Genomic DNA, 19,884 nt, shown 5'->3' with positions numbered 1-19,884 from the left:
AGAATGGGTGGAAATCTTTTGAGAAAATGCCTCTGCTCTCAATTTATTTGTCCTTTTGAGGTTTACACAGATTAGTTCCTTTATTGCCATTGTCACGCGGCTACTGGATGGAGTGGAGTATAAAACACTTGTCCCCTCACCTATTTAAACTGGAGCTTAAGTGTTTTCTCTCGAATGCCTTTTGAGAAATCAGTAGTAGGGATTTTTATTGGCGGTTTTGATTTGTTTTTTAGTGTGGGGAGGGCTTCATGAGGGGAGGGTACCCCTACTTCCCCTCTGGACAGGAAGTCTCCTTATTTTCTCTGATCATAAAAGTAATACATACTTGTTACTGTTATGGAACTGGCATGGAAGTAGACAGACTGGAGAGGGAGGAGCTCCCATGCCTGCACCCCACAGACGATCAACACCCACCTTGGCCCTGCCAGCCTTGGTGGGAACACGTACACACGGCCCCGCTTCTGCTGGACTCTAGCTTGTCTCTTCCCTTTCCTTCAGGTCCCCCGGAAACCTCGAGAAGAATCGGTATGGCGACGTGCCCTGCCTGGACCACACTCGGGTGAAGCTGACCAAACGAAGCGGCCACCCTCAGGTAGGTAGAGACACGCCGTCCACTCCAGCGCCCGGTCCCCAAGTGAAGCTGACTGTACAAGTGTGGAAGGAACACAGGCTCGGGCCGCTTGGCTTCTCGGCTTGCCTTGGACGACACGGTGACTGTGGGCAAGCCCCTAACCATGCATCTAACAGTCCCAGAGTGGAAATGAAGTGTTTTCTTTGCATGCTTGGTTAACACAGGGTCTTGCATAGTGCAGGAGCTCAATAAATGTGACATGAGTCCCCCTTTCACTCTTTAATTGGGACATCCTAACCACATTGCCCAATTCAGTTGGCGAGTGTGTATGTGTGTGTATCAGGTACAATGCAACTCTGGTTAAAAATGACTTCTGATTTGCCCATCGGTGCTGTGACTTGTTATCCACAAGGCCTATGGTTCAAGGCCAGCCACAGGAGAAGGATGGCGCCATCTGCTCCCATAGAGTTTTATACTCTCTGAAACCCTGTGTGCCAGGGTCCGCTGGACTAGATGGCAGTGGGTTGGGCTACAAGAGCTGAAACAATCGGACAGCTAGTGTGTGGATAATCAATGTCCAGGAGCAGTTATGAAATGGTTAAATGACCTCTATGCTAGTTAATGTATTCATTTGATTTGATTCAAACTTTGTCATCATTTGGACCACTTTTTAATTTCATATCATTTTTATTGCTTTTTAAGTGTATGGTATCGCTGGTGACTTATCCCAAACTAGAAAAATCTATTAGCATAACATTAAACTAGCCTCTTTTTTTCTTTTTATCTATCTTGCATTTTATGCACCCTCCTTAGCGTCATCATTTTGCTCATTACTCATTTATTTATACAATTTATTTATAATAACATCTGACACTTGGAATTTTGAGGTCAATGGCTACATACCGATATACTCGCGTATAAGCTGACCCAAAATTTTCAAAGTAAAATTTTCAAAATTTTAGTTTGAAAACTTCAGGTTGGCTTATACTAGAGTATATACGGTAACTATCTAACCCCTTCCTTTCCCTCTCTCTTTACCAGTTCCTTTAGCTAGCTGTAGAAACACAAGAGAAACCAGCATTGGTTGAGATGATTACTCTTCCTTCCTTTATCATGACTCCCCTGTAGCGTGCCACACATTCCGTCCTCCTCGTTGCTGGATGCCCTCGAGCCAGTTGTGGCTCCTCGTGACCCTGCTACAGCAGAAGGAAACAGGGCCCAGGCAATCGCTGCCGGATTCGAACCCATGATTGTGGGCACTCTGTCAGTCCATCTCATGGAGGGGCTTTGTCTTTCTCACTGACCCTCGACTTCATCGGGCCGGGTGTCTTTCTTCAGGGACTGCTCCCTCTTGACCACGTGGCCACAGTCGGTGAGACCAAGTCCTGCTCTTCTCCTTTCTTTCTTTCTTTCTTGCCTCCCTTCCTCCCTCTTAACAGGTCGGTTCATCCTTCTGGCCGTCTGTGCGATAGTCCAGATTTCCCTCAATTTTAGCGTCCCAAAGCATCAATTCTCCTTGTTCATTGTCCAGCTTTTGCATGCATGAGGCAACTCTGTGTTAGGCACAGAGCCTTGGTGGCCTACTGGTCACATGTTGGGCTGAAGTCTGCAAGGTCAGCCACTCAAAGCCCCCAGCTGCTCCATGGGAGAAAGATGGGGCTTTCTACTCCCCTAAAGCACTAGCCCACGTGGAAACCCACATGGTGGCTATTACACTGTCCGACGGGGTCACTACGAGTCACCGTTGACTCCATGGCAAAACTCCACTTTTGTTTGGCTGCTTTTTGGAGAGTGTTGGGTATATCTCAGTCCTGAAGGCGATGCCTTTCCTTCTTTTTAACACTTTCAGGAGGCCTTTTGCTGCAGATTTGCCCAATGCGATGCATTGTTTGACTTCCTGACTGCTTTTCCATGAGTGTTGACTGTGAATCCAGGTACAATGAAATCCTTGGTCGTGTTGTTAGTTTCTCCATTCACCTTGATACTGCTTATTGAGCCGGTAGTGAAGATTTTTATTTTCTTTATATTATAACCCATGCTGAAGGTGGTACAATCTTCATCAGCCAGTGCTTAAAGTCTTCTTTACTTTCAGCAAGCAAGGTTGTGTCATTGGCATACGGCAGGTTGTTAATGAGCATTTCTCTGATCTTTTTTTTAAAATCATTTTATCGGGGGCTCATACAATTCTCATCACAATCCATACATCCATCGATTGTATCAGGCACATTTGTACATTCGTTGCCCTCATCATTCTCAAAACATTTGCTCTCCACTTAAGCCCTGATATCAGCTCCTCATTTCCCCCCCATTTCTCTGATCGTGACGCAGTGTTCTGGGAGTGTTTGCTTAGCCCACAGATTAAATCAGTTGGGTGAAAGGAGGAATACTTACACCTTGTTCTGTTCAGATGGATTTCTCTTGGTCTGTGTGCAGGTTCTGCACGAGTACACTTAAGCATTTTGAAATCCTCATTCTTCGCAATGTCGTCTATAGTTGGTTATGATCCCCACCGATGAGTGCCTTTGCACTGTCAACAAAACACAGGTAAACACCTTTCTGGTAGTCTTGCTTTCAGCCAAGAGCCATCTGATGTCAGCAACCACATCCTGGTTCCGAGTCCTCTTCGGAAGCCAGCTCGAATTTTTGGCAGTTCCCTCTCGATGTGCTGCAACTGTTAGTTTGTTTTTTAAATTTTTGTCAGCAAACCTTTACTTCGTGTGATATGAACGATGTCGTTCAGTACTTGCCGTATCCCATCGGACTACTGCACCTTCTCTTTGGAATGAGCACAGCTACGGGTCTCTCCCAGTTGCTTGGCGGGGCAGCTGCCTTTGAAATTTCTTGGTGTAGATGAAGGAGCATTTCCGATGTTTCATCCGCTTGTGGAAACATCTCCTGTGGTATTCTTGGACTTGGTCGCCAGTGCCTTCAGTGCCGCTGAGACTTATTCCGTCCCCACCACTAGTTCTTCATCCTATGCTTCCTGCTGAAGTGGTTGAACACCGACCCATTTTCTTGGTCCAGTGACTCTTGTGCCCAGAGAGTCCTTTAATGTTGCAACTCAAGGCTTGAATATTTTTTTCCAGTTCTTCCACCTTAAGAAATGCTTACTGTGTTCTACGGTTTTCTAACTCCAGGTCTTTATCCGTTTAATTATAGTGCTTTATTTTGTCTTCCCCAGTTGTCCTTTGAGATCTGTTCAATGTGGTTTGTTTGCTTTTTTTCACTTATTCTTTTAGCTTTAGCTATGCTATGTTCAAAACAAGTTCAAGAGTCTCTTCTCATCCATTTAGATCTTTCCTGCCTTTTCCGTGATCTTCTGCTTTCTTCATGTACGATGCTCTTGATATCACCCCACAGCTTGTCTGGTCTTAGATCATTAGTGTTCAGTGCATCAGCTCTGCCCTTGAGGTGGTCTCTAAATTCAGGTGGGATGTTTTCAAGGTTGTACTTCGGCTCTTATAGAAGTGTTTTTAGTTTTCTTCAGCTTCAACTTGAGCTCAGATTTGAGCAAGTGTGTCTGTACTCCAGTCAACCCCTAGCTGACTGATGATCGTGAACTTCTCCATCAACTCTCTCCACAGATCATGTCCATTTGGTTCTCGTGTATGCCATACAGTGAGCATACACGTACAGTAATAATTTATGTTGTTATAAAAATATTTCTATTACCAATGAACAGGTTATTGATGTTTGGTCAATGTCAGACTGCAGAACTTGGTTAAAAAAATTCTTCAATTTCTTCATTTTAGGGGCTTGTTGTAAAAGATTCTCTTCTTAATAGGATAACTTTTGGAAAGCATTTTTGCCTTATATTTGGGCATGTATGGTACATGAACTTGGCATGTATGGTACGTGAACTTGGCATGTATGGTACATAAATTTGAGACTCTGAAGATCCTGGTTTTATTCTCTTGTTCTTTTTTTTTTCAATTTTAAATTTGTTGGGTTTCAGTCTCTTGACCCTACTGTTCCAAGCCCATAAATTGAATTCATAGACCTATGCAGGATTCTGGCAGGTTTTCCTCTAGGAGCATTGACTGAGAGCCCGACTGGCTACGGAAAACCCCAACAATGTGACAGGTATGGTCCCAGCTAGTGTGTCCTCTTGAGCAGTAATATCATAGTTGAGTTGGTGCTCTGGATCAGAGCCCACTGATTTGCTTTGTTAATGGTTCCATCTCTAATACCTAAAACAGTGCCCAACGCATATAAAATAATTAGTAAATATTTGGAATGGATGAGTAAATCGCAGTATGCCAGGAAACTATTCTCGTCAGTTTGTAGTTAATCCGAAGATCATTGCCAAAGTTAGCGTCCTTCTCATTACTCCAAACATTGGTAGAAGCTTTATTTGCACAATACGTGAAGGCTATGTCTTGTACAGCCAGAGTGTTCTGTAGATGAAAGTATGGTGAGACTTTGCCCTCAAATACGTGGGGGATGTAATCAGTAGGGACTAGGCCTTAGAGACAGATATCATACAAGGCAAAGTAGAGGCCAAGTGAAAAAGAGCAAGGCCCTTGATGAGACCCAATGGCACAATGGCTACAACAATCGGCTCAATCCTAGCGATCACTGTGAGGCCTTCGCCAGGCCAGGCAATGTTTCATTCTATGGTACATCAGGCTGTTATTAGAACGGACTTGATGGCGCGGAACAACGAGAATACCAAGGGATGGAGCCAGAGAGCTGGGTTCAAGTCAGTTTGGACCCGTGACACCCAACTACAGCAGGTGAATTTGGACTTGCTGGTGAATTCTTCTACTCTGTCCTTATACGGCCGCTATGAGTCAGAATTGACTCAATGGCAGTGAGTTTTGTGAATTTCTCACCAGATTTGCTCCTGGAATGTTATAACGGTATCCACTTTGTCCACGCTCCTTTACGTCAATTTGATCGCTTGTTTTCTGAACTTCTGATAGCTATTGTCATCGATACCTCACGATCACACAGACTGGTGTGCTGCTTCCATGTGGGCTTGGTTGCTTCCCTGCTAGGTGGTCGCTTGGCTTCAAGCCTTGAAAACCCCAAATGCTAAATCTTTTAATAGCCAGGCACCATCAGCTTTCTTCACCATATTTGTTTATGCACACATTTTGTCTTCAGCAACCATGTTTGGAAGGTGAGTATCATACAGTGGCAAATTATTAGAACAACCCATTCTTGTACTGAGGTAATATTTGAGTAGAGGACCAAAGTCCATCTGGTTCCTTGTTGTATTTATATATAAATATATGTACATGATCAAATACACTAATATTTATATATTTACATGTACATATCTATTTTTATACCTATACATATCATGTTTACATTCTTCTTCCTTCCTATTTTTCTTTTATTTTTCCCTCTTGCCCCACCATCATGATTACCCATCTTTCACTTCTCCGTAAATCCTCTCGGATATGTTTCAACTGATCAGCAGACCAGGAACACTGCACCATCCTCCCCTTCTATTTCACTACCCATGCTACTCTCCTGTCCCTGTCGTTGTTGGCTCACCCTTCCCTTCCCACCACCTCCTCCTCTCTCTTACCCCGCCCCCCATCCTGGAGCCGTGGGTCTATCACTGTCTTCTTGGGCTTGCCCATCTCGTGTATCATGTTAGTCTAGGGAAACAAATCCGTAGAAACCCATATGTATAAGAGAGAGTTTTATATAAAGGGTAATTGTACATTCAGAAAGCGTCCCAACCCAGTGCTGTCTAAGCCCATAAGTCCAACATTAGCCCATATGTCTGACACCGACCTACAAAGTCCTCCTCAGTCTCACAAAACACATGCAATGATGCCCACTGCAGGAGGAAAGCTGAATCAGCGAACGTGTAAGCATCTCATAGCTGCCATGGGTCTCCACATGGCTGTTCCAGCACCCAGGGCTGCATCGGGGTAAGTCCATGTGGCTTCTCCTCAGGGATGTCTTGCAGGAAGTGAGCCTTGCCAGCTGAAGCAGGGAACTGGCTAAGGCAGCTGCACCCTGGTCCGATCATCACAAAGCAAGAGGCCTGAGAACTGGAAAGACGAGGCTCACTGAGTCATTTATTTCTCCACCCTTCAATTAATCCCACGTGTTTATCGGCCAGGTTGGCACAATTAACTAACTAACTCACCTATCATAAATAGATAGACACACAGAAGAAAAAAAAGACAAGAAGATTTAAAAAAAAACCAAATATATAAATAGTTCCGGGTCTAGTTGTCATCCTAACCCAGAGTAGATGAGTATCTCTGTTAAATAGAGAGAAGGACTTGTTATAATCCATTAGCCCAGCCCCCATTTCTCTCAGGGTTCCATATCCCAGAACTCGCTTATACCCAACTTATACTTATACACTTACACTCTTTTGGTCCTCCACCTTCGTGGCTGAAAGGCAGGCCCCCTACAAGTCCCATTGCTCTTCCTGCCATCAGGGATGGAGCGGTCTAGTGCCCCCCTCCATCCCATTCCACCTTTAGACTTTCATTGTGGTCCCCTAGTGAGTAATCCTTGTGTGCTTTTGAGGCTGTAAATCTTCACAGAGCAGGCAGCCTCATCTTTCTCCTGTTGAGTGATTGGTAGGTTTGAACAATCCACGTTGTTCTATTGCTTAACCACTGTGCCCCCAGAGGGAGGGGTGATAGCATGTTGTTGGTAGGTACCATAGAATCGGTTCCCACTCACAGCAACCCTACTTCCAATTGATGCTAACTATATAACAACAGAATACAACACTTCCTGGTCCTGTGCCACCTTCACCATTGTTCTTGTGTTTGGGCCCATCTTGCAGCCACTGTGTCAATGCATCTTGTTGAGGGCCCACAAGTATCAATGCTTCTTGATTGCATGTTTGATGAATTTCTAACTGAAAATATTGGTAGAATTCTTCAATAGCTTCATCGCTCGCTTTTGTAGGTGGTGCATAGACTTGAATAGTAGTTGTGTTAACTGGATTTCCTTAAATGTGGATAGATGTAGTTCTCTCACAGACAGCATTGTGCTTCAAGATCGAGCTTGAAATGTCCTTCCAGGTGACAAAAGCAGTGCCATTCCTCTTGACGTTGCCCCTGTCAGCATCATGAGCCACGTGCTTTTCTGATTAAAAGTAACCAATACCAGTCTGCTTCAGCTCACTCATGCCTAGGATATTGATCTTTCTGTGTTCCATTTCATTTCTAGCTACTTCCAATTTTCCTAGATTCAAGTTTTGTTTATAAATGGAAGTTTTCAGTGGTTTGTTTTTCTTTTGAATTTATTTTGAATTGTGTCCCGTCAGGTCAGCCAATGAAAACCCCAGAGGCTTTACTCCATTTCGCCACCATGGCCGACTGTCCTTTGAGAACGTGGCTTCTCCTCAGTCGTATTTGGAGCGTCTTCGGAGCTGAGAGGCCTGTGGCCTGACCTTCCTTCTGACCATGTTCTCCTTCCGTTCATGAGGCCTGCAGGGTCTGACTGTTTTCATTCAGGTGCTACTTCCTCCCCCGTGGACAGCCGGTTCCTTCCTTGTAATCCATTCTGAGTCTGGAAACGCCACTGAAACCTGGTCACTTTGGGTGACCCGGCTTGGTATTCAAAATACCAGTGACACAATTCCCAGCATCCCAGGAACACACAAGCCACCACACAATAGGACAAACTGCCAGGCAAGCGTATGTGCAGACTGCCAGACAAGCGTGTGTATGACGTTTTGTCCTTTTTTTATGTATTCTCTTCTGATCTTGGGAGAGATGTGTGGCCTATTCTATGGCAGTGCGCCAGACTTGGCAGAAGCGGACTTACTCCGCTCTTTCGGCAATTATGAATATCGCTGCAGGGAACATTTCTGTACCACTTTCTGTGTGGACGTGTGTTGTCAGTTCTCTTGGATACATACGAGGGTGCTTTAGAAAGCGCAGGGGCAAACCCCGTGACCTTTGTACCTTTTTGCTGCACTTTCCAAGGAAGAGGCTTGACTGGGAGCGAGTGAGGCCTTCATAAACGGATCAGCTTGGCTTACAGGATGTTTGCAGAGAGCTTGTGAGCAGATCTAATAAAATGCGGTGCTGAAACAGGACTGGGGGCATTGAGAGATGAGGAGAGGAGCCCTCAGAGAGGAGGCAGCAGCTGATCAATGAGATGCCTGTACATTTGGCTCTGACTGGATGTTGCTTTGAATTCATCCAGGTGGTCATGGGGCCTGCTGCTCAACCCATCCTGCTGATGGTCCTCCACAGGAGGTGGAGCCCGCCCCCTCTCAGCCTCACTGTGCCTCCTGCGTGTGGCAGGGTGAGCTGTGTGCTCTTGCTCAGCATGCTCGGGGCTGCACATTCTAGTGGACGCCTTGTCTTTATTTTCGTCTCTCTCGGTAAATATATATGCCACAAAACAGTTGACATTTCAACCATCTTCACATATATAGTTCAGTGACATTCATTATGCTGATCAGGGTGTTTAACCACCGCCCTTACCTGTTCCCAAATTACACCATCACCCTTAACAAAAGCTTAGTGTCCGCTAAGCATTGAGTTCTCCTTTGCCCTTCTCACCTGTTTTGGTCTTTATGCATTTGCCTAGTCTCAATATTTCATGTAAGTGGATATTATATATATATATATTAAAATATAACCAACATATCCACGTTATGTTTGAATATGTTCAGTCGTGCAACCATCCCCACACCTTGAGAACATTTTCAGAACCCCCAAAAGAAAACCCTGTATTTTCTTTACAGTTGCTCCCTTGGCAGTTACTCCCCATTTTCTTTTCCAGTCCTCCCGCCCCCCAACCTTAGGCAACCATGAATCTATTTTTATCGTCGTAGAGTTGCCTATTGTGGGCATTATAGAACCCACAGAATAGGCGGCTTTGTTCATTTAGCATGATGTCTTCAAGGTTTGCTTGGGTATAGCAGGTACCGGTACGTCATTCCTCATCCGTGACAAGCCCCCTTCTCTTGCAGGGCATGCCACCTTTATTTATTTATTTTTCCATTCATCAGCTGAAAGTTAATTTGGAGTGTCCCCCCCCCCCCCTTTTTTTTTTTGCTATTATGAATATCGCTGCAGGGCATATTTCTGTATCATTTTTTGGTATGGATGTATGTTTTCCATTCTCGTGGTGCTTTAAAAAAGTGCATGGAAAAATCCCATGATCCTCGTGCCTCTCTGAGCTTCTTTTCGGTAGAGTCATGAAGTGGATGGTGAGGCCTCCGGGCTGAGATGAACCGAGCTTCTAGGGAGGGCAGGGCAACCGAGCTGGAGCTATGGTCAGTACCGTGGTGGCAGTTGGGCTGACCGTCCACGGACACTGCAGGGTCTGCAGGTCATGATGTTTTACAAGCCGTGAAGCATGTGGAGCCTCCAGTAAAACAAGTTTGTCAAACTCTCCCAACGCTGCCTCCCCTGGTGTTTATTACCGAGGTAGAATTTGAACCCTGAATGACAAAATGGGAGGCATCATTGATTCTGAGTGTGAGCCCTACTGCCAATAAAGGACAACCAAGAAATGCTCGTCATTGAGTTGTGGATAAGGGAAGCTCACCTTACATAGCAGCCAAGATCAAGGAAGTTAAAGGTTTACTAGAAGGTCAAGCCTAAAAATGCAGTCAATTTATGATGAATTTGATAGTACATTAGTGTATATACGAGCCTGACTTTTTGTAATAAAATGCCTCAACGTTTCGAGTTTTAAAACTGGGAAAAGAGAAAAATTCCATTATCTTTCCATTTTGTTTTGCCCTGAGTGTTTTGAAGCCCCTTCGTGTCTAGGAGTGGGCCTTGTAGACAGCCTTTTGAAGAACGGCAGACTATGTTTCGATGTGGCTGCACTATGTCTCAGTCTACTTACAGGTCTCATGGATTCCAGTCTTTCTGCGTCCTTAACCAGCACCTTCCTCCGTCCTGTGGAGCGTAGTCCTCTAGGCAAGGTGGAGTGGCATCAAATTGTGGTTTTGATTGACATTTCCCTGGTGGCTAATGACTTTGAGCAGGTTTTCATGGGCTTATCGGGCATTTATGCATCTTCTTTGAAGAATTGTCTTTTTAGACTCTTGGCCCATTTTTAAAGTAGGTTACTTCTCCTTTTTGGTTATTGAATGTTACGAGTTATTTATATATTCTAAGGCGCCCTGGTGGTGCTCTCAGATAAACACTGGATTGATAACTACAAGGCCCAGGGTTCAAACCCACCAGCCACCCCTCGGGAGAACGATGAGGCTCTCTGTCCCCTTAAAGATTCGCAGCCTCAGAAACCTCAGAGTTGCTCTGAGTCAGAGTCGATTCATGGGCAGTGAGTTTGGTTTTTGGAGTTTTATATCGTCTAGAGAATCCACTGTTAATGATGCTGATTTTAACTTTTCGCGACCTGGTAGGATAGGGTAAGCCAGGCACCATCGGGCTTCTATGGCTGTAAATCTTTAAGGAAGCCAACTGCCACATCGTTCTCTACCGAGTGACTGACCTTTCCGTTAGCATCCAAGTGCTTTAAGCATTACGACACCAGGGCTTAACACATTCTAGATCGAAGCCCCTGATCAGAGCTCAGCTAGGTTGATGTTGCTTGCTTTTGAGTTGAATCCAGCTCATGATCTGTGGTGACCCCACGTGTTACAGAATAGAACTGCTCTGTAGGGATTTCTTGGGTGCCGTCAACTCCATGGTCGTGAGTTTTTTGTTTTTAATTGTTACAAAAGCAATTTTCCATGCCATGTACTTGATGGGTATTTTGTATATTTATGCACTTTGTTTTTCACTTTTAAAACTTTGTTGTCGTTGAAAATATAGACGCAGCAAAAACATAGACCAGCTCGTGTTTCTTCACTTCTTTGAGTCCCAGCAGGGTTCATTGGAATGGAGCCCAAGTTAGCGATCTTTTCTTGTATCGCCCGTGGTTTTGTTGTCATATCTTAAGTATGCTTTGCCTGAACTCAGGTCTCCAAGATTTACTCCCATTCTGAGTTGTTTCGCTTTAGCGCTTACGTTCGGGTCTGCGATCTGTGTGGAGCTAAATGTTATGTGCGGTGTGAGGAAAGGCTCAGGCCTTACCCTTCTGCGTGTGCACATTCCGTTGTCCCAGCACCGTTGGCTGAAGTGAGCTCGCGAATTGTCCTTTTCACATTTTCTGCCTGAGAAGAAGACTGCCCACACCTTGGGTTGTATTGACCAAGACCTGATTTCTCATCCAGAAGCTGTAATCTGCACAGCTGCAATGTGCCTCCGTCTCTCTCTTTTTATCATTAGACAGATTACATCAATGCCAGTTTCATGGATGGCTACAAGCGGAAGAATGCTTACATTGGTACACAAGGTAAGGCGGTCCGCCCCTCCCAGGTGGCTCTGTGCCATCTGGTTGCAGCTCCTTGTTCTGGATGATGGCATGATTGTTTGACTGAATCATTTTATTGGGGGCTCTTACAGCTCTTATCCATACATCTCTCCGTTGTATTAAGCACAGGTGTACATATGTTGCCAGTGTCATTTTCAAAACATTTTCTTCTACTTGAGCCCTTGGCATCAGATCATTTCCCCCCTCCCTCATGAACCCTTGTTGATTTACATTTTTTTTTTTCATGCTTTATGCCGACCACTGTCTCCCTTCACCCACTTTTCTGTTGTCAATCCCCCTGGGAAGGGGTTATATGTAGATCATTGTGATCGGTTCCCCCTTTCTCCCCCCACCTTCCCCCTCTCTGCATCTCTCCCCTCCCACCTCCCATCATGCCTTTGTCGTTCAATGTTGCTGTCTGTCCTAAGATGCCTTTGCTGGTTCCTTTATGATCACAGAGCATGGCCAGCAGAGCTCTGATGGGGACAGTCTGACACTGGAGTACTAGGTAGGTTTCAGATGGAGTTTCCAGAAATGCTCCTGCGGACCTCAGCACCATTCCTGACTTGGCTTGTTCTCATCTCAGGGAGAAGACCCGAGCGTTTCAAAGAGGGTGGGAAGAAATCCACATGGGAGGGAAACATGCTCATCACATGGGCATATGACTCTTCGATCATCGCTGCCAGTACGGGCTCTGGCCTGTGCCTCCTCAGGCATGTGACCAACGTGTGCATCACCAGTCATGGGACAGACACTCTGCTTCCTAAGGTGGCCACCCAGCAAGAATTGCACAGCACCCTTGGGTTGAGTATGTTGCCAGTTTTAAAATCTGAGTCGAATCACAAGAAAGCAGATGGATAAGGAGTATACTATAAGGACACCGGTCTGGACTCTCCAAAGTTTGTGCCATGAACGACGAACGAAAAAGGAAGCCAAACAAGACCAACAAAGGCAAGAGGCGCTTGAAGAAGATGGGAGAGCCAAGTTCCGTTTGGAAGGACGAATGGATCCTCGGGCAAACTCGAGGTCAATGGAGGTTGTGTAGTCGATTCCCTTGCTGACGTGTGATCAGGCTACTGTCATTGAGCAGACGGCCTCGCCGGAGCCCGAGTGCTGCCCCGGTGCTCAGGTGGCCCAGGCTGTTCAGCTGCCCCCAGGCCTGCCGGGGTTTCAGTGGGAAACAAAGGCTGCTGCGGTGAGGGGCAGTGGGCCATGGCAAGGCCGGCCTCATGGCGACCTCAGTGCGGTGCAGTGGACCTGCCCTCTTCACACATGCGAGCAAGACGCGTGTCAGGGGGATGAACAACAGAAAAGTGGGTGAAGGGAAACAGTGGTCGGTGTAAGACATGAGAAAAAAGAATAGTTTATAAACGATCAAGGGTTCATGAGGGAGGGGATGAGCTGATACCAAGGGAAGAAAATATTTTGAAAAGGATGATGGCAGCATAGCCGTATATACGCGTGTATACGCCGAGGTTTTCAGCACACCTTTAATGCCATTTTTTGTGGTAAAATTAGGTGCCTCGGATGATATTCAGGTCAGCTTATACTTGAGTATATACAGTGTGTACAGATGTGCTTGACATAATGGATGTATGTATGGATTGTGGTAAGAGCCCCCAATAAAATGATTTAAAAGAACAAAAGATGAGTTTGGGAGTCAGAGAAGGGAATAAAAGTTCTTTATTAATGTAAAGCAGGCATCCTCAAACTACGGCCTGCGGGCCACATGCAGCCCGCTGAGGACATTTATCCTGCCCACCGGGTGTTTTTGCCCAGTTTTTTTTACTTCAAAATAAGATCTGTGCAGTGTGCATAGGAATTTGTTCATAGTTTTTTTTTAAACTATAGTCCGGCCCTCCAACGGGTCTGAGGGACAGTGAACTGGCACCCTGGTTTAAAAGTTTGAGGACCCCTGATGTAAAGCTTACACATGGTCATTATGGAAAGCTGATAATTAAAATCGCCACACCTCCTGAAGACTCAGCGGAACACGAACATTTTGTAGCTTCTCCTCCTAGACCTTTTGCGATGCCCATCCACATTCAGCTTCGTACGTATCAACTCATTAACAGAGTGGGCTCTTTCCATGATGCTCACGCTCACGGACTGGTGTCTGGGGAATGTCTTGCCACAGCAGAAAACGCAGCTTTCCCAACGTATCTCCTTTCTGAGCTGCTTAACTCATGCCCATAGCACCGTGTGATTTATCGGGCCCACTCCCGTTACACGCGCGGCGCATTGCCAAGACCTGACCGGCTCATACTGCTGCAGAGGGAGCCCTCCAGCAGCACAAGGCCAAAGGGTTTTAAGAAAAATGGCCGCGGAGCCAGTGGAGAACCTGATTCATGGGCAAAATAAACCCTTGGTGCCCCTTCCTTAAGAGCAGAGTGAGGCGGGGGGGCAGTGAAGAAAAGCATGCGGAAGTGTCTGTCCTGCGCTGCACCACAGAAGAAAGACTGACAACCAGCGTCCATAAAGATGACGGCCAGGAGCAATAATTGGCTGGATGGGAGCAGGCCTGGTTTTGCCTTTTTTGCACAAAGGGAGTTGGCAGCATGCAACTATCTTCAAAGTCCCCATTGAGTGCCCGGCCCTAAGCAGCCTCTGAACTATAAAAGCCGCAGTAGGCAGCACTGCCCCTTGCCCTCAGGACCCTGCTTGCTGAGACCCGGTTGATGCCCACAAAATAAAATCATGATGCGACCAACTCAATCAAATGGTCCCACTCTCTGGGTCTAGGTGTGTCTCCGAGAGCTCTGGGGTGAGGGAGCCTCCCAGGGGGCGTGGTGGTGAGAGGGTGCTGCAAGGACTAGGTCGGTGGCGCTTGGAAAGGGGTAGAACATGAAGCGCCTTAGAGGCGAGGAGATAGCTTGAGCAAAGGAATGGAGGCAGAAGGGAGCATGTGGGGAAGCGACTCTAATGAGTCAGGAAAAACAGGGTTTTCAGAGACTAGTGGCTATTGGGCTGCTAACCTCAAAGTCAGCAGTTCTAAACCGCCAGCTGCTCAAAGGGAGAACGAGACTTTCCTCCAGCAAAGAGGTACAACGTTGGAAATGCCCAGGGCGGTTGTACCCTGCCCTGCAGGGTCGCTCTGAGTCAGAATCAGCCCAGTGGCAGTGAATTTGGTTTCTGAGTTTGGGTTTAGGGTGTCCAGGATTAGACTAGGAGGCAAAGAGACTTTTTCAGAATTGTAAGACTAAGGGGGCGGTTGTTTTGTTTTGTTCAACGTTACAGTAAAGCAGCCAAAAGGTGATAAAGGCCTTGGACGAGGCCATGACACTGGGGACAGAGTGATAAAACTAAAGCATTTCAAAGGCCAAAACTCCCTGGGGCTTGGTGACAGAGATGGGGAAATGGAAGGGTTGAGCAGGCAGGGAGCATGAGTGCTGTGACAACAGACAGGTACACTTGGCCTGGCGGTGCTGATGGCTGCAGGCCTGAGGAGAAACCTTTGAGAAGGTACAGACAGACCACTGTGGCCTCACCGGTAATGTGCCCTCCTCGTTAAGATGCAGGGCCTGCCTCCTGGATGCTGCTGCTGGGCTGGGCTGGGCTGGAGCAGGCAGCCGGTGTCTGTGCTTTGGCGTTTGAGTTAACAGCCAGGAGGGGGGAAGAACCTCCCAGGGTCAAGCTCCTGTCTTCTCCTTTCCTTCCAGGCCCTTTGGAGAACACCTACCGTGATTTCTGGCTTATGGTGTGGGAGCAAAAAGTCCTGGTGATTGTCATGACCACCCGGTAAGTGCTCCCCCTGCCCCAGCTCCCCGCCCTAACCTGCCCCCACACAGGGGTGATTCAGGAGAGGAGCTTGGTTTTCGCGGAATCCAGGAGGATTAGGGATGCCGTAGTAAAGAATGTGCCCATGTCTTAATTATCTCATAGCCGCTCAGGTTAGCATGGCCAGGGATGGTGGAGATTGCAAGGTCTAACGCGTCAAAGCGCCCATCCGTGGCTCTGGTGACCGCTGGCCACTTAGAACCTATTCTGAGGTCTTGCCTTAGCCACTGCACGATGGACTAGAGACATAGAGGCACTTCCTTCCCCTGAAGCTGGCCCTGTTTCCAGAGGGCAGCTGTTGGCCATGCTCCTGAGCTACCACCCCTTTTCCTGCTCCCCCTCCTCACCTCTTCTGGCCGTTCTCCACTCATTCCCATTTCTATTTGTGGCTGAACTTCAGAAAAGAGAGGCGCGACACAGTTGTTGGGGCAGGAAGGAAACTTGATGAAAGGAATTCTTTAAAATGTTAAAATTTGTTGGTCTTCTAGATCTGCCAAAAAGTCAGGAATGACCTATTTCATTAGTTTCATCATTATCTCGATAATTATAACTTTCAGATGAGGGGAGGGGAAAAATAATGAAGGACAGTCTTTGCTGGGTTCCCTTCCCTAGGGCACTGTTAACACACACGCACGCACGCACACTCACACTCACACACACCCAACCCCAAGCCCCGCCCCGGTGGTGGACAGGAGGGAGTGGGTGAAGGTCCACAAGGGAGTATTTTGGAGCCAGTAAAGAGCGGTGAGGTGGACCTTCAAACTCTACCCAAATCTCTCCTGGCATCCCAGGAGCTGTGCCTTTCCCCTTGCCTGTCAGCCAGGGGTTTTTGGGGGGGTAGGCAGAGAAGGAACAGTGGCTCCAAGAACCGCCCCCCACCCCTTTCTCTGTTTCTTCACCGGCTCAGTATTGCTCCCATGTATGAGAGGGACATCAGGACATGCAGAGTAAGTGCTCGAAGAGCACATGCTGAAATAGTAGCTCTTGTTCATCAGCTTGGGAAGAAGAGGCTTCCTCCTCTGGCCTTTTTTTTTTTTTTAACCAAGAAGCAGGCGTATAAGCCATAGGCAATGCAAGGGATTGGCATTGCAGCCAGGCGCACACACAGCAGCTGGTAGTGGGGGAAGGAGGATGGGAGACTTAACTTGCCCCTTGTGTCCTCAGCTTTGAGGAGGGCGGCAGGAAGAAGTGTGGGCAGTACTGGCCACTAGAAAAAGACTCTCGGATCCAGTTCGGTGGCTTCCTCACAGTGACCAACCTAGGAGTGGAGAACATGAATCACTATAAGAAAACCATCCTGGAAATTCACAACGCAGAGGTAAGTTCGGGGTTCTTAACTCTTTCTGAAGGTGGGGGAGACATTTCTACCGTAAGGGAAATCTCTCTGGGGACTCGGCAGGATTCCAGGGAGATTATGATAAATTGCTTCCATTTTTCTGGGAACAGGATCAGGAGCCAATTAGCCATGTTGGCTCAACATCACCGTGGCATTACTTAGGAATAAAGCTTCGAACATAAGAAGTCTGGATCCTAGTCTAATAGTTCTGCCCTCTCCAGTGTTTAGCCCCTTCCTCGCCGGGTTAAAGTTGGCAGGACCCCACGGCAGTGAGTCATAGCTGAGCTTGCAGGGAGGGCACTTTGGGCTTGTGGGAGGAGTTGTGGCGAAAAGCTGAGGCTGGTACCAGAGAAGTAGGGGCCTTCGGAGGATGGGGACAATCTGGAAAAGCCAGAGTGAGTGACAGGTAGGCTTTGTAGTGGGGGAGGCAGGCAGAAATGAGCTTATTCACTCTGTTCCCCTCCAAGGACCGGCAGAAACGCCAGGTGACCCACTTCCAGTTCCTGAGCTGGCCAGATTACGGCGTCCCCTCTTCGGCAGCTTCCCTCATTGACTTCTTGCGAGTGGTCAGGAACCAGCAGAGGCTGGCCATCAGCAGCCTGGGGGCACGCTCCAAAGGGCACTCCCCCGAGCCCCCCATCGTGGTCCACTGCAGCGCGGGCATTGGCAGGACAGGTAATGCTCCTGACGCAGCCCCTGAGCAGTGTATTCAAGGCAGTACGGGGTGGGGTGGGTGTGTGTGTTGGGGGTGTGTGTTGGGATGTGTATGTGTATATGTACAAAAAGCTCAAAGGCCTCATCTGAAACTGGCTCACTCACTGGACTACTAACCACAAGGTCGGCAGTTCAAACCCACCAGCCATTCTTTGAGAGAAATAGGAGGCTGTCTGCTCCCCTCAAGATTTACCCTCTCAGAAACCCAAAGGGGCCGTTTTGCTCTGGCCTGTAGGGTCGCGAGCAAGGAGTCAGAATCACCTCATCAGCCACGGAGTGGGCTGTGGTCAAGGCCCAGCCAAAACAACAGTACCCACGCTTGCCCGCTAGTGATCAGTGCTTTGTCCTTCCCAGCAGCGGGGCCCTCAGTATTCAGACCCAGTACTTAGTGGCCTCCCTGCTCCCCACAGAGGTGCCCACCCCGCACTGCACTCTGCTGCCAGTTAGCAGCCTTTCATTTAGGAGATGGGCACCCTCCCCCGGAGGGGAGCGCTGTCCCCTTTGCAGAGAGCCTGCTGGAAGAAAGCTGGGGAGGCTAGGTTTGTGCTTGGTCTCCGTGGGTACCTTGTGGAGTCTCTGACAATTAGGGCCCAGGGGTGGGCGTGCTGTCTGTCTGCCTCTTATTGAAAGAGGAGGCCCTCCTCTTTGCCACCATCCCACCTCTCTACCTGCACCCCCACATTTGTCCTCAGAGACTAGAGGCTGGGTCTCTTTCCTCCGGCTTCTCAAAGGCCATGTCGCCCTCCCCACTCCTTTCTAGGCCTCAGGCCAGCTGGTCCCCTGCCAGGAGGCAACTTGCCTTTGAATTCCTTCATCCGGTTGGAGAAGTTTGGGTTCTCAGGGCTGGTTTGACTGAGGGGAGGGGAGAGAGTCTAGGTGAGGCAGGGATAACCACTTCCTTCCTTCCTTCCCTCAGGTACCTTCTGCTCCCTGGACATCTGCTTGGCACAGCTGGAGGAGCTGGGCACCCTGAATGTGTTCCAGACTGTGTCCCGCATGCGGACCCAGAGGGCGTTCAGCATCCAGACCCCCGAGCAGTACTATTTTTGCTACAAGGCCATCCTGGAGTTCGCTGAGTGGGAGGGCATGGTGCCTTCCAGCCACAACCTCCTGGCCTTGGGGGGTCAGTAACCTCCCCACCTGCTGGCCAGCCCTCCGTAAACTCCCCTGGACACTGCGGAGCCGGCAGGTTGCCATCAGTTATGCTGACACCATGGACCAACCTCTCTCTCTCTCTTTCTCGTGTCTCCCAGCACACGACCTGTACACAAGGCCCCCTTTCCCTCTGGCTCGATAGACGTGGGGACATTGCCCCCAGGAAGGGCCAGCAGCAATGTGTTCTTCACTCCCAGCACCTGCTCTCGAACTGTGCCTTATTCAAACCAAAATGTGGCTGTCTATTTTGCCAGGGGCCCCCAGGTCACTGGGGAAGGAACCTCCCCGGCCCCACCCCAATGCCTTTCTCCTTCCCTTTTGCTCACATTTGATGAGGAGGTTCAATGAGATGCCTCCCTCCCCCCAGGAGAGCTTGACCAAGTTACCTATTCTACAGGACATCCCGAGTGCCAAGCACGTTTATACCTAGGGCGTGCCCCAGGTTTTGCTGTCATTCTGTGAGTGTGTGTGTGTGTGTGTGTGTATGTACTTAGTGTATGGGTCCATATGTATGTGTGTGTATATACTATATATTGTATGTGATACTATGGTCGTATTCTATAAATACATATACACACAGAGTCCTTTGTAGACGTTCGTGGGGCTTCGTGGTGCAGTGTAGACCTGCTTGCTTCTTAGCCCCCACTGTTTCTCCTGGAGTAGCTGGGGCTGGGGGTGGGGGTCCTGGCTGCTGTTGATGGAAGAGTGGTGAAGGAGGACACATGGACATCCCTCTTCAGGCTCCTGCCCCAGGCCTCTGTCCTTAAATAGTGACTTCTCTCCCTCTGACGTTCCTGGGTGGCACGCACAGAGTTAACGGGCTTAGCTAACCGAAAGGTCGGAGGTTCAAGTACACCCAGACGCGCCTTGGATGAGAGCCGAGCAGCCATGGGAGAGCCTGTGGAGGGCACAAGGTGTAGGGGTGGGGGATGGGGGCGGGAGTCGGGGGTCTACTCAAGGGTAGCTGGTGTTCAATCTCCCTTTAGGACGCTGCCCATGGAAGCCCAGCATACTGGCTGTGGTGACACTGCCTAATTCAGTATGATTGCCC

The 19,884-nt window shown here is 48.1% G+C and overlaps 1 protein-coding gene and 1 pseudogene across 1 annotated transcript in view; both read left to right on the top strand.

The window, feature by feature from the left end:
• Nucleotides 1-19,684, top strand: part of PTPN9 (protein tyrosine phosphatase non-receptor type 9) — an 82,619-nt gene extending 62,935 nt beyond the window's left edge. Inside the window, exons 8-13 of the mRNA XM_045285670.1 lie at nucleotides 499-592; nucleotides 11,767-11,833; nucleotides 15,511-15,589; nucleotides 16,793-16,946; nucleotides 17,432-17,639; nucleotides 18,595-19,684. Of these exons, the coding sequence (XP_045141605.1) occupies nucleotides 499-592; nucleotides 11,767-11,833; nucleotides 15,511-15,589; nucleotides 16,793-16,946; nucleotides 17,432-17,639; nucleotides 18,595-18,809 (817 nt within the window). The 3' untranslated portion in view covers nucleotides 18,810-19,684. The remainder of the gene's footprint in view (nucleotides 1-498; nucleotides 593-11,766; nucleotides 11,834-15,510; nucleotides 15,590-16,792; nucleotides 16,947-17,431; nucleotides 17,640-18,594) is intronic.
• On the top strand, nucleotides 9,792-10,170 carry LOC115867903 (annotated as a pseudogene).
• Nucleotides 19,685-19,884: the final 200 nt, after the last annotated feature.

This window comes from Echinops telfairi, unplaced genomic scaffold (genome assembly GCF_000313985.2).
Source record: "Echinops telfairi isolate 266 unplaced genomic scaffold, ASM31398v2 ScPeMD7_7475;HRSCAF=8513, whole genome shotgun sequence".
Taxonomy (NCBI): Eukaryota; Metazoa; Chordata; class Mammalia; order Afrosoricida; family Tenrecidae; genus Echinops; species Echinops telfairi.
This window is presented reverse-complemented; position numbering and strand designations above follow the sequence as displayed.